The 14,139-nt window shown below is 42.6% G+C and overlaps 1 protein-coding gene across 4 annotated transcripts in view; it reads left to right on the top strand.

The window, feature by feature from the left end:
- Positions 1-13,356, top strand: part of LOC116391444 (myosin-1B-like) — a 15,511-nt gene extending 2,155 nt beyond the window's left edge. Inside the window, exons 8-38 of one of the 4 annotated variants that reach the window (XM_031862042.1) lie at positions 76-174; positions 272-375; positions 778-916; positions 1,019-1,137; positions 1,420-1,569; positions 1,656-1,826; positions 1,912-2,218; positions 2,316-2,386; positions 2,616-2,703; positions 3,005-3,122; positions 3,219-3,342; positions 4,011-4,147; positions 4,290-4,545; positions 4,813-5,055; positions 5,183-5,359; positions 5,484-5,629; positions 6,045-6,135; positions 6,230-6,619; positions 6,927-7,053; positions 7,277-7,395; positions 8,106-8,302; positions 8,385-8,568; positions 8,652-8,817; positions 8,898-9,022; positions 9,109-9,417; positions 9,513-9,716; positions 10,003-10,128; positions 10,235-10,405; positions 10,477-10,581; positions 10,660-10,755; positions 10,839-13,356. In XM_031862042.1, the coding sequence (XP_031717902.1) occupies positions 76-174; positions 272-375; positions 778-916; positions 1,019-1,137; positions 1,420-1,569; positions 1,656-1,826; positions 1,912-2,218; positions 2,316-2,386; positions 2,616-2,703; positions 3,005-3,122; positions 3,219-3,342; positions 4,011-4,147; positions 4,290-4,545; positions 4,813-5,055; positions 5,183-5,359; positions 5,484-5,629; positions 6,045-6,135; positions 6,230-6,619; positions 6,927-7,053; positions 7,277-7,395; positions 8,106-8,302; positions 8,385-8,568; positions 8,652-8,817; positions 8,898-9,022; positions 9,109-9,417; positions 9,513-9,716; positions 10,003-10,128; positions 10,235-10,405; positions 10,477-10,581; positions 10,660-10,755; positions 10,839-10,982 (5,003 nt within the window). In that variant the 3' untranslated portion in view covers positions 10,983-13,356. Of the gene's footprint in view, positions 1-75; positions 175-271; positions 376-777; positions 917-1,018; positions 1,138-1,419; positions 1,570-1,655; positions 1,827-1,911; positions 2,223-2,309; positions 2,387-2,615; positions 2,704-3,004; positions 3,123-3,218; positions 3,343-4,010; positions 4,148-4,289; positions 4,546-4,812; positions 5,056-5,182; positions 5,360-5,483; positions 5,630-6,044; positions 6,136-6,229; positions 6,620-6,926; positions 7,054-7,276; positions 7,396-8,105; positions 8,303-8,384; positions 8,569-8,651; positions 8,818-8,897; positions 9,023-9,108; positions 9,418-9,512; positions 9,717-10,002; positions 10,129-10,234; positions 10,406-10,476; positions 10,582-10,659; positions 10,756-10,838 lie in introns of all 4 variants that reach the window. The other 3 variants (XM_031862043.1, XM_031862045.1, XM_031862044.1) reach the window with 3 other exon arrangements.
- The last annotated feature ends 783 nt before the right edge of the window (positions 13,357-14,139 follow it).

The raw sequence follows: 14,139 nt of genomic DNA, 5'->3' as shown, positions 1-14,139 counted from the left end.
CTGCTATTTATATATATTATCTGCCATATTCACTGCTATTTATATATTATCTCCATTTGTATTTATTTTCTTCAGACCTTCTGGAGAAATCCAGAGTGACCTTCCAGCTGCTGGCAGAGAGGAGCTATCACATCTTCTATCAGATCTTGTCAAACAAGAAGCCTGATTTAATCGGTGAACATTTCTTCTTTTAACGGGTTGTGAATCTGATGCTGCGCCGTAGCTGCCGACCCGGAACAGAGAAATCAATACTTTCACTGTTTCGCTTCAGAAATGATGCTGATCACCACCAACCCGTACGACTACCCTTTCATCAGCCAGGGAGAGATCAGCGTGCTGAGCATCAACGACCCCGAGGAGCTGATGGCCACCGATGTGAGTACACATACAGTATATGTGTGTGTACATATATATATATATATATATATATATATATATATATATATATATATATTAAAACAAAGGCTGCCCAATGTGTTTAAAACTACTCAATCAATAAGAACATTTTCTGCATGTATCTATATATGTATAGAGTATGTATGTATCTATATATAATTGAATTGCATATTGTTGTTATTATTATCTATTATTATGAAAATGTTATTATTTATTTATAGTTTTAATATATAAATAATTATTCTTAGTTTTTTCAATATAACTTCAGATGGAGGGAGGGTTTGTCGACACTATTAATACAGATAATATAAATTAAAATGATGTATTATTGCTACACTAAGAGGAAAAACGCTAATGAAGATGCTTCAACATGTTCCTCAGAGAGCCATCGACATCCTGGGCTTCAACACGGAGGAAAAGGTCGGCATCTACAAGCTGACTGGCGCTGTGATGCATTATGGGAACATGAAGTTCAAGCAGAAGCAGCGGGAGGAGCAGGCGGAGCCCGACGGCACCGAGGGTGAGACGTCTGAGCTGAAGTTAGGCGTCAGTTAGGCTGACAATATTACACTCCTTTCAGCTGCTTCACATCTCCATGTGTGTGTTTGTTTTTGTTCCACAGTGGCGGACAAAGTGGCCTACCTCATGGGTCTTAACTCGGCTGATCTGCTGAAGGCGCTCTGTTATCCCCGAGTGAAGATTGGGAACGAGTATGTCACCAAAGGTCAGACTCCTCAGCAGGTACAGTTCCTACATATGAACACGAGTGTTAAGCATGTTCAGTGGAAATGTTCAGCTGAGAACAGCTGTTTGTTCTTTTTAGAGATACGAGGTTCTCACAGGACAGAGACGCTACAAACATCTTATAGAATATGATGCATTGATGTAGAATAAACCAGCCAACAGCATATAAAGGAGTTAAAAACATGCAACATACACATTAATGCAGGACTTTTACTTGTGTGGTATTAGTACTTTTACAGTAGTAACAGATGTGAATACTTCCTCCCTCGTTGATTACAGGTGAACAATGCCATGGGCGCTCTGTCTAAGGCCGTGTATGAGAAGCTCTTCCTGTGGATGGTCACCAGGATCAACAAGCAGCTCGACACCAAACTCCCCAGACAGCATTTCATCGGCGTCCTGGACATCGCGGGGTTTGAGATTTTCGAGGTGAACGAAATGATAAAAAAAATGTCATAAAACAAATCTATTTTTGAAAGAATCTCTGTGTTAATTTTAATCCATGTTTGTTCCAGATGAACAGCCTGGAGCAGCTGTGCATCAACTTCACCAACGAGAAGCTGCAACAGTTTTTCAACCACCACATGTTCATGTTGGAGCAGGAGGAGTACAAGAAAGAGGGGATTGCGTGGGAGTTCATCGACTTCGGCATGGACTTGGCAGCCTGCATCGAGCTCATTGAAAAGGTGCATCGTCTTTTTATCAACACAAATGTTAAATCAAACGACAGACGCACGCGTTCCAACACTAATGGGCTTTACTGTCCTGCAGCCGATGGGCATTTTCTCCATTCTGGAAGAGGAGTGCATGTTTCCGAAGGCGACGGACGGCTCCTTCAAGAACAAGCTGTACGACCAGCACCTGGGGAAGAACAGCATCTTCCAGAAGCCCAAGGCCTCCAAAGGAAAGGCCGAAGCCCACTTCTCCCTCATGCACTACGCCGGCACCGTGGACTACAACCTCAGCGGCTGGCTGGAGAAGAACAAAGACCCGCTCAACGACACCGTGGTGCAGCTCTACCAGAAAGCCTCCCTGAAGCTGCTCTCTCAGCTCTTCGCCACTTATTCCGCAGCCGACGGTCGGTTCACTTTTAATGACGCTTTATTACGATTAGAGTATACCGAAGTATACGGTTTATTAGACTGAGGAATGTTGTTTCGCTTGTGTTTCCGTAGATGCTGGTGGAAGTAAGAGAAGTGCCAAGAGAAAGGGCTCTTCTTTCCAGACGGTTTCTGCAGTTTTCAGGGTGATAATCGGTTAATTAGATCAAAGCTGAAGGGATTTATTTGATGGATTTATTTGGTGTCAGTGGAATAAGTTAACAGATGCATTCCTATGGGACAAGTACATTTTATTAATTTGGATATTTTTCAATTTTGTATTTATTTACATTTTATGTGAAACAACAACATTCTTTTAATAAAGCAGAAGACTAATTGCGCGTCTGGAGACTATACTCTGTTGATCTCCTGCAGGAGAACCTGAATAAGCTGATGGCCAACCTCCGGTCCACACATCCACACTTTGTAAGATGCATCATCCCAAATGAAACCAAGACGCCAGGTGAGAAGAAATGTTTTCAGACTGAAGCTAAAGAAAGAAGATGAGATTCCCCCTTGTTTCCAGTCTTTATGCTAAGCTAAGCTAACAAGCTGCTGGCTCCAGCTACATATTCACCGTTACAGACATGAGAGAGGTTTGCAAAGACGACTCTCCAAATGTTTCTGAGTAACAAACCATCTGGTGCGTCAGGTTAACACAACTCCACCAAGTTTCATGAAAAACAATCCGAACTAAAAACACAATAAACCACTTTAACATGTGTTGAACTGTTCCTTTAACTCAAACTGTGATCTCCTCGTAGGGTCCATGGATCACCATCTGGTCCTTCACCAGCTGCGCTGTAACGGCGTGCTGGAAGGAATCCGGATTTGCAGAAAGGGATTCCCCAGCAGGATCCTTTACGGAGATTTCAAGCAGAGGTAACACACAACACACTCTGTTTGTGTTGTTACACACACACACACACACATGAACAAACTCACCGGCGTTTGAATCCTCAACCCTCTCTGCGACAGATACAGGATTCTGAACGCCAGTGCGATCCCGGAGGGTCAGTTCATCGACAGCAAGAAGGCTTCAGAGAAGCTGCTCTCCTCCATCGACGTGGATCACGCTCAGTATCGATTCGGATACACGAAGGTATTTCATCACCAAACATCTGACGCTGTTAGTTCTTCTTTATGTTTACGTTTTGTTACTTAGTATTCATTACATCTTCCAGTCCAGCTACTCGCAGTAAAACTGTGAAAACGTTCACTGTGACATTAAATATCTACAGTCATGGAATGTGAAAGAAATACTGAACTTAAGTACAATTCCAGATACTTCTACTTTACTTCAATATTTCTGTGTTGTGCTATTTTTTTACTTCTATTCTACAATTTACATTTATTTGACAACATGACTTACTTTGCAGATTCAGATTATTAATACAAAATATGAATAACTAATTAATTATGATGTGTGAATATAGATTAACTTACACAGCAGTATATCAAGTATATGAATCTTTACAATGTGGTATTACTACTTTTACTTAAAAGATCTGAGTACTTCTTCTGTTGAATTGTTCCATTATCTGACACATAGATTAAATTAATTTTAATAATAATAACATTTATTTGTACAGCACATTTCATACAGACTATGAAGCTCAAAGTGTCCTTAATTAATTAACTCATCAGCTGTTAAACCAGAGTCTAGAATCATATCATCCTGACTTTGGTGGACTTTTTACCTGAGACCCACTCATCCTGAATGATATTAACTTATTTTCCATTTAATTGTCGTCTCTTCACAACATACAGGTGTTCTTCAAAGCCGGCCTGCTGGGTCTGCTGGAGGAGATGAGGGATGAACGTCTGGCTGTCCTGATGACTCGTATCCAGGCCGTTTCCAGAGGTTACGTCACCAGGCAGCGGCTCAAGGAGATGATGAAGAAAAGGTCTGCTGACGAATCTGTTTCTGTCATATTCTGGTGACTTTAGTTCAATGAATACGTGAGAAATTCAGAGAATATGGGGAGTCTATTTTAAATATCTATATTATTACATAAGTCCTCATTATTTTGCTTGTTCGCTCCGCAGAGAATCCATTTTCATCGTCCAGTACAACATCCGATCCTTCATGAACGTGAAGAACTGGCCCTGGATGAGGCTCTACTTCAAGATCAAGCCTCTGCTGCGAAGTGCGGAGGCCGAGAAGGAGATGCAGAACATGAAAGAGGAGTTCTCGCGACTCAAAGAGGAGTTCGCAAAGTCGGAGGACCGGAGGAAGGAGCTGGAGGAGAAGATGGTCACGATCGTCCAGGAGAAGAACGACCTTTACCTTCAAATCCAAGTGGTACGTAAACAACAGAGAGGTTTGTATTGATTTCAATCTCTCGGATAAAGAGATCAGGACGGAGAAGAGCTTTTTTTATGTATATTTAACTACATAATCAATAGTAATGTGAGATAAGAGGAAGCGTCATTGATCCCTGCAGGGAAAGTGGACACGGCAGGAGCAAAACCGGAACATAGGAGACGATGATAACACTTCAGTAAAATAGAATATAATAGATATTTATAATTATGGAGACACACATGGGAATGAAACTTTTGACTCCAGGAGAGGGAGAACCTGTGCGATGCCGAGGAGAGGTGCGAAGGCCTCATAAAGAGCAAGATCAACCTGGAGGCCAAAGTCAAAGAGTTCTCCGAGAGGATGGAGGAAGAGGAGGAGATCAACGCCGAAATCACCGCGGAGAAGAGGAAGCTGGAGGACGAATGTTCGGAGCTCAAGAGGGACATCGACGACCTGGAACTCACCATCGCCAAAGTGGAGAAGGAGAAATACGCCACAGAAAATAAGGTGGAAGAAGTATTCAGCTCCTAATACCACACTGTAAAAGTACAAAGATGGAGTGGAGCAGAAGTATGAAGTTGCCTAAAAGTACCTCAAAGTATCTTAACTTGTGTGGAATGATTTCTCTCCGTAGGTGAAGAACTTAGTAGAGGAGCTCACAACTCTGGAGGAAAGACTGCTGAAGTCTACGAAGGAGATCAGAGCTTTGCACGAGGTGCACCAGCAGACGTTAGACGACCTGCAGGCCGAGGAGGACAAAGTGAACTCTCTGATGAAGACCAAAATCAAGTTGGAGCAGCAGGTTGAGGACGTAAGTCTGGACAACGAAATAGTTCTCTTTTGATTAGATCGTCGGGGTAATTTGCATAATGTTCCCTGGTTTTGGTTTCCCTGTTCTACTGGTTGATGTACTGGTTTTTGGACGCCTCTTGCAGCTGGAGGGCTCACTGGAGCAGGAGAAGAAGGTGAGCACAGACCTGGAGAGATCCAGAAGGAGACTGGAGGGGGATCTGAAGCTGTCGCAGGAAACCGTCATGGACCTGGAGAATGAACGGCAGCAAACGGAGGAGAGACTGAAAAAGTGAGATGTTGTTTTAATGATTCATTACCGCATAATGTACATCCTAAAACGCATAACGGATACAATTAGGTTTAATAATTACCACTGAAGATTTGAGTGTGTGAGGGTCATACGGTCGGTTTCTGTTGAACAGTTCGATGGGAAAATCAATCATCAGCAAGAAATGTTGGATTCTACCTTTAAACGTCTTGGTGAAAACATTCAGAAAAACTTTGCTTTTTCAGCAGTTTAATTGTAAAAAACATTAGTTTCATTAGCTGTGTTTGACTGACACATGTGGCTGATGGATCCAGCTGTATGAGGGAGTAGCCGTGGACAGACAGACACACAAGCACATACACACATACGGAAACATGATCTCCTGGCAGTAATAAAAGTACATTTTTCTGATCTAAAAAAATTGACTCTTTTCTAGAAAGGACTTTGAAATCAGCAGCCTGCAGTGCAAAATCGATGGCGAGCAAGTCCTCAACACTCAACTGCAGAAGAAGATCAAAGAGCTTCAGGTTAAAAACAACACTGGACCGATTTCAGCACAGTTTCTTTATCGTCCTGTGAATCCACATTTTTCACCAAGTGACTACGATCTCCCCCGTATAGGCTCGCGCTGAGGAGCTGGAGGAGGAGATCGAGGCCGAGCGCTCGGCTCGAGCCAAAGTGGAGAAGCAGCGGTGCGACCTCTCCAGGGAGCTGGACGAGATCAGCGAGCGGCTGGAGGAGGCCGGAGGAGCCACCGCCGCTCAGGCCGAGATGAACAAGAAGCGCAGCGCCGACTTTCAGCGGCTGCGTCGAGACCTGGAGGAGTCCACGCTGCAGCACGAGTCCGTCGCCGCAGCTCTACGCAAGAAGCAGGCCGACGGCGTCGCCGAGCTCGGAGACCAGATAGACAACCTCCAGAGGGTCAAGCAGAAGCTGGAGAAGGAGAAGAGCGAGCTGAGGATGGAGGTTGACGACGTGGTGAGCAACACGGAGAGTGTCCTGAAGAGCAAGGTAGGAGACTGTGTTTATATTAATGATGCTTGGTGCTCAAACACAGTCAAAGGTAATGGGCAATGTTTGTTTTTTCTTATTTTGAATTTTTAATGTGAAGATGTCGGCCATATCATCTGCCCAGAGAACTGTTTGTTTACATTCCTTATGATGCCAATTATAAAAATGCACTACAGGAATGTACTACTGTTTTGTTTTGTTTGTCATGTGTTTTTTGTGTTGCAACTGAATGCCGTTGTGCATCCCTATGTTGCATCATGACAATAAATGATCCTTGAATCCTTGAGTCTGATGCTCAATGTTTCAGGCTAACCTGGAGAAACTGTGCAAGAGCCTTGAAGACCAAATGAATGAATATAAAACCAAAGCCGATGAAGCCCAGAGGTCCCTCAGTGATTACACGACACTCAGTGCCCGTCAACAAACAGGAAACGGTACGTTTATCAATGTGAACATGTTTAAAAAGAGCGATTTAAGATGGAAACATGAGTTAGTTTGTGCCATTTTTATTATTTGTTTTTATTGTGTAGAAAAGTGAGAACAAAACAAGTGCACACAAGTACAAGTACATGAACACATATACGACCCAAGAAATTATACAAAGTAAGACTAATTAATAAATAATCCAAAACAAAATCTCATCTTCCTTGTGAACAGCTGAGCTCACACGTCTGCTGGAGGAGAAGGAGATCACTCTGTCCCAGCTGAGCAGAGTCAAAACTGTGGGGAGTCAACAAATCGAAGAGTTGAAGAGACTTCTGGACGAAGAAATGAAGGTCTGAAGGAAACAATTATGTCTGATGTTCAGTCCGTTATGATTTACACCCTCACTGAGGAACTTAGCAGAGAAGAGCAGCTAGAAACCATGTCAAAGGAAACGTCGAGTATTAGATTGACAGAAAATTAATCTGCAAACTAGGGCTGCACAGTTTGAATGATAATGGGATCACGATTTTGGCTTCCCACAATTAAATGAACATGATTGAGTGCGATATTCACAGTTTGAAATGCAAATCAAGCGCTTCCTAAACTAACAGCCAGCCAGCAGGGGGCGATCCAGATGTTTTGGCTGTCATGCACGCTGCACGCTCACCCTGCAGAGGCAACACTTGAAACACTTTCCCAAATGGCTGCAGTCAAGAGGAGAAGCTTCCAGGAGGCTCTGTGGATACGGACCAGTCTTATTTTGATTTAGCAGGAATGTAGCACAACAATCAGAGTACAATCTAAATGTGTTGTCCCTAAAATCAATGAATAATCCTGATTGCATCTCTGTTAACTGTGCCTGCAGTCTTCTTCTTTGCTTTTATCAGCACGTACTAAAAACAAGGGAACAGCATGAAACCGGTGGATTCTGTGTTGCGTCACTAGCGTGCTCTCATGCTTACAAACCAAACAGGAACCTTTTATCTACATCCTTACATGCAGCTACAGCAGCTTTCATTCAGGCAGTAAACAGATGTTGTGTATGTTCTCACTTCTCCAGGCAAGATGCGGCCTGGCTCACGGTTTGCAGTCGTCTCGTCACGACTGCGAGCTGCTGAGGGAGCAGTACGAGGAGGAGCAGGAGGCCAAAGCTGAGCTGCACCGCTGTTTGTCCAAAGCCAACAGCGAGGTGGCTCAGTGGAGGACCAAATACGAGACGGACGCCATCCAACGCACCGAAGAGCTCGAGGAGGCGAAGTAAGAACTGTGCAGCGCGTTTTTGTCTTTGTCTATGATTGTGTTTCCTTCCTCTTGAGCACGGTTTATGTTCGGTTCACAGGAAGAGGCTGGCCCAGCGGCTGCAGGACTCTGAGGAAATGAAAGAGGCAGCGAACGTCAAATGTGCGTCTCTGGAGAGAACTAAGCAGAGGCTGCAGGCGGAGGTGGAGGATCTCATGGTCGAGGTGGAAAGGTCCAACGCAGCCAACGCCTCCTTGGACAAGAGACAGAGGAACTTTGATAAGGTATGTTTTCTTTTCTTTATTAATCCTCTTCAGAAACATTTGCAGCCTTGTTGGCTACACATGCTGCTGTCCTCCTCTGTTAGGTTCTGGCTGAATGGAAACAGAAACACGAGGAGAGTCAATCAGATCTGGAAGTTTCCCAGAGAGAGTCTCGAGCGCTCAGCACGGAACTCTTCAAGCTGAAAAACTCCTACGGGGAGGCTCTGGATCATCTGGAGACCATGAAGAGAGAGAATAAAAACCTTCAGCGTGAGCTGCAAACACATCGTCCATTTGCTGCTGATTGGTTTGAACCCACAAAGATCATGTTTTTTTCTTTACATTTCCAGAGGAGGTTACAGAAATCACAGAGCAAGTTGGGCAATCTGCTAAAACTCTCCACGAGCTGGAGAAAGCTGCGAAGCAAGCGGAGCAGGAGAAGAGAGAAACCCAGGCAGCTCTGGAGGAAGTAGAGGTTTGTGTTTTTGTCGTAATATACCGTTAAACAATGGTTTTTAAAATAAAAATGACCATAATCAAGTGTTGGTTTTCTCTCTGTAGTCGTCCCTGGAGCACGAGGAGGCCAGAATCCTGCACCTTCAGCTGGAGCTGAATCAGATCACGTCCGAGGTCAACAGAAAGGTGTCGGAGAAAGACGAGGAAATCGACCAGCTCAAGAGGAACCACCAGAGGACCGTGGACACGCTGCAGAGCACGCTGGACGCCGAGACGCGCGGCAGAAACGACGCCGTCCGGACGAAGAAGAAGATGGAGGGGGACCTGAACGAGATGGAGATCCAGCTGGGTCACGCCAACCGCCAGGCGGCCGAGTCCACCAAGCAGCTGCGGAACCTGCAGGCTCAGTTGAAGGTTTGTTAACGAAACCGCTCATAGAAAATGTTCACATGGAAACGTCAGCCCGATATATACTGTGTATATATATATATATATATGTTTTGTCCCAGGAAGCCCAGGTCCATCTGGACGAGGCGCTCCACAGTCTGGAAGACTTCAAGGAACAGCTGGCGATCGCGGAGCGACGCAACAACCTGATGACGGCTGAGAACGAGGAGATCGGGGCGGCGCTGGAGCAGTCGGAGAGGAGTCGCAAGCTGGCCGAGCAGGAGCTGATCGACGTCAGCGAGAGGATTCAGCTGCTGCTCTCTCAGGTGAGGAGGAGAGGAGAGGAGAGGAGAGGAGAGGAGAGGAGAGGAGAGGTGGGGTGAGGTGAGGTTTATGAAACAGGAATGAGATATGAGATGTACAAACTAAAAAATAATCTAAAAACCTGATAATATCTGAGATACTACTTAAAGTTTATTCAAATGTTTCTTTATGTATCTCAGTAAGAAAGCAAACATTCTTGAGTTTAAACAATCTCACCAGAGAGTTGAACTAAATGGACCGTATAACCACTCACACTTTTAATGAATCTAAATGTTCTCTAATGAGCAGAACTCCAGCCTCCTGAACACGAAAAAGAAGATGGAGTCAGATTTAGCTCAGCTGCAGTCAGAGATGGAGGACTCGGTCCAGGAGGCGAGGAACGCCGATGAGAAGGCCAAAAAAGCCATCATGGATGTAAGTCTGCCCCCCCCACATACACTTTCATCCAATTCACTGCAGAGCGTCGACTAAACGAGGTCCTGCAGATTAAATCTCACAGTGAGCTGACGCTTGCACACAGGCCGCCATGATGGCCGAGGAGCTGAAGAAGGAGCAGGACACCAGCGCTCACCTGGAGAGGATGAAGAAGAACCTGGAGGTGACGGTGAAGGACCTGCAGCAGCGACTAGACGAGGCCGAGCAGCTGGCTCTGAAGGGGGGGAAGAAGGAGCTCCAGAAACTTGAAAACAAGGTATGAATCCAGCCGTTAATCTGTGGAGAAGAAAACAGAATGAAAAGTGATTTCAACTTTGTATTTTTAAGGTGCGTGAGCTGGAAAATGAACTGGATTCGGAGCAGAAACGCAGCAGCGAGGCCATGAAGGGCGTACGCAAATATGAGAGGAAAATCAAAGAGCTCACTTATCAGGTAAAAGTTAGTGTCCTGTTATATAACCGAGAGCTTCACTAGATGAATATGCAAAATGTGACGCCTTGAATGTTTCAGGCAGAGGAGGAAAAGAAGAGCGTGGCGAGGCTTCAGGATCTGGTGAACAAACTGCAACTGAAAGTGAAAGCGTGTAAGCAGCAGTGTGAGGAGGCGGTGAGTAAAAAAAGAAATACATCAATACAGTGGGAAATATGAATGTGTATCTTTTCTTATATTGTTTTTCTGTGACGCTTCAGGAGGAACAAACCAGCATCCATTCGGCTAAAGCTCGGAAGGTGCAGCACGAACTAAATGAGGCCGAGGAGCGAGCCGACGCCGCGGAATCCCAGTTGAATAAGTTACGAGCAAAGAGCCGCGACGTTGTCGGTAAAGGGGAGTAGAAATATGTGAAAACTATGTGACTTCAAAATGTAACTTTTTCATGATCTAAGGAAGTTAGAAAAGCTTTGTGACCCAGCATGCTGCAGCTTTAATGGTTTATTTAGTCTAAAGGCCTTCACACACTGGGGCGTTTCTTTATATGATTCATTCTCACCTCAGTCAATTCTTTTGAATTGTTGGTTTTGTCATGAATACTTTATCACAGAACGTGAATATTACACGGAAAAAAGTCCCAAACTATGCAGATTTATGCATGAATATGATGGAAACTACTACAAAGAATAAAAAGGAAACTTCTTCTAACTGCTGTGAAGCCAGTTGAAGGAGAATCTCAGAGAGTTTTTTAAGCAGCACATAATAGAAATGTTTATTTTTTAAGTTATATATATATAGTATAAATAATTTAGACGACCTGTCAGCATTGATAACAAGACGTTATACCACACAAACGTATCTCTTTGTCCCACATTAGTTTTTTGATGGGATCTGGTCACCCATTATGGGAAATGTAGGATTCAGCGTTTTTTAATGTTGAACTAACACTCTGCACATGTCGTCTGCTGCTTTGAAGTTTACAATTACAACATATGCAACAGAGTCACAGTTACTTAGATGGAGAAAAGGGAAAGCATTAAACCAGCTTGCCACATCAAAATCCGCATTTTCCCCGCTACTGTCATCGGTGTGGTAATCAGCAGCAGCTGGTATGTTCATGACATTTGCACGGTTAGAGTTACGGCGGTGCATGTGTGACTCTCAGCTGAGGAGGCTTAGATAGGAGAAGCTGAAGGTAACCTCCAAGAGAAGAGAATGTACAAAGAGGAGGAGCGGCCGGTGCATGAGGAGCTGACAGGTTGTTCTTTGCACTAACAGGACACTAAGTGGACATGAAGGGGACAAACACACAGTCAGAACAGTCCACTAACAGGACACTAAGTGGACATGAAGGGGACAAACACAGTGAAACACAAACAGGACACTAAAAGGAAATAATTCAGAAACATTGGGGAAAAATAACAAAACGGCATCTATATACAAGTTAATTTGCCATAGAAATATTAGAAAACATTCCAAATTAGCTTGAACTGGAAAACAAGTAAAATCAAACTGCACACCTGCTAGTAAAAGCTAGCAGGTGAGCTAATGTAAGCTAAAGCTAATTCCCAAACACTTTTTTTTCCTGTTTCCTGGAACTGAAATAACAATTTGAATGCACCAACATCTTAGTAATTGAGATGTTTGTATGCAACATAAATAAGGCGGGAGCTAAATCTAATCATAATTAAGAAAAAGAACCAGGAAAATAGTCGCTAAAAGCTAACTAGCCTAGCTAGCTTAGCTAGCAGAACAGTAACTGCCGTCTCTGCAGCCTCTGACTGAAGTGGAATTCACATGATTTCATGAGGTTAAACTACATTTAAATCACATATTTTATAATCAAAGATTAATTTATTAAGCTATAGCTCATTTGTTTTGGCTCTACAAAGACAAAACACAGTAGTTTACATATTTTGTCAAAATGGAGTTGGACCAAAATGTAACTGTTTGACACCGAAAAATGTATTTGCCACAGAATTGTGCAATTTAAAAAAAGACAGTCAAAATTACCTAGAACTAGATATCAGAGACAAACCAAACTGCAGTAACTATGAGAAAGAGTTAGCCAAAGCTAATGCACACACTTTGTCTTGCTTCTCGTAATTGAAATAATATTTTTTATATTCAACAACTTAGTAATTAAGTTTACTTCTATATGCAATTAAATAAAGAAGTAACTAAATCTGCTGATCTAATAAATCTAAAGAAGTACCAGCAGATAAATAGTAATAATAATAATTTAGGCTAGTATATTTTAAGTATATTCATGCCACCATTTATAGTATTCATGGTCTATTCCACATTGTTAAAGTGTCACTGTCCATTTCCAATCATGTATCTCCAAATGTGATCATTTTGAATTTTTCAAATAAAGGATTACATTTATTTTAGATAAACCTTTTAAAAATGACATTGGATTTTGAGCTTTGATTTGATGCTATATTTCTTCTTGTTACAGAGCCTACACACTCGTACTTATTTCTGGATATTAAGAGATGATTTGATGCATTTTAAAGATAACAACCTGCTGTTCACACTTGCTCCCCCTAATATGAGGAGAGCTCGAGTTACAGACTGCTTATTCTAAATGGGGCAACAAAGCTGTCGTCATGTGTTTCTACACATGCACAAGCTGAACGCCATCATGTGTTAACTTGTAAACAAAACAGACAACGTCCCTCAAGGTGGCTTAGCTATCACTAACCTTGGCATGGAATATATATCATGAGATTAATTGCAGACTAATGAGTTATGGTTTGAATAACAACAATGCCATTTTATTTAAAAAAGTATCAGAAAAGTAATATATGTAGTAAATAAATGTATATGCCATGAGGTTTTAGTCCTTGTCCAAAACTATTAAAACTATTTCTCTAATACCAAGGGCAGTGTCTCTACACATTACTTTAAGTGGTGGTGTGCCACAGGGTTCGATTCTTGGCCCATTTCTGTTCCCTGTATTCAAGTTACAACGAAGCCGTTTTATTCATCTTTTTGATGTTATCTAATCTTTATGTTAATGATGTGCCACTATATCTCTTTAAGTTTGAGACTTTTTAGAATTTTTAATTCTTTTGAATTATTTGATACTAATTGAATTAAATTAACATCTGGGAGATTTTTTTGAATGAAACTGGCAGCTTTTGGTATCCAATTGAGACGATTTTTCAAGAATGAAATAAATGCAACAATTTAAAACTATTCCCCAATAAGAAATAATCTGATATGTGTACTACACACAATGTTCATTTTCTCTTGATGTATTCCCAAAAAACTAATGTCGACATTGTAGCGACATCTGTCTGGAGTTTAATCCACTTAATCCAAGCAAGGTGCCTTGGAGGCGAACGAGCAGGTGGTCCTGGAGTCCAGGATGAACATGAAGGTCATGAAGCATCATGGAGACACTGAGTTACAGATGGTTTATACTCATAAATACACACAATGACACATTTCTATCTCTAAATCAACAGTACCACACTAAACACAGCAGCTCAATATACATTCAACTTGAGCTGTAGTCCCACTGAGCAGCTAAACAAACGTTAAGTAGCTAAT

This window comes from Anarrhichthys ocellatus, unplaced genomic scaffold, assembly GCF_004355925.1.
Source record: "Anarrhichthys ocellatus isolate YVR2014 unplaced genomic scaffold, GSC_Weel_1.0 scaffold26, whole genome shotgun sequence".
Classification (NCBI taxonomy): domain Eukaryota; kingdom Metazoa; phylum Chordata; class Actinopteri; order Perciformes; family Anarhichadidae; genus Anarrhichthys; species Anarrhichthys ocellatus.
The sequence above is the reverse complement of the archived record's forward strand: the minus strand, read 5'-3'. Positions and strand labels throughout refer to the sequence as shown.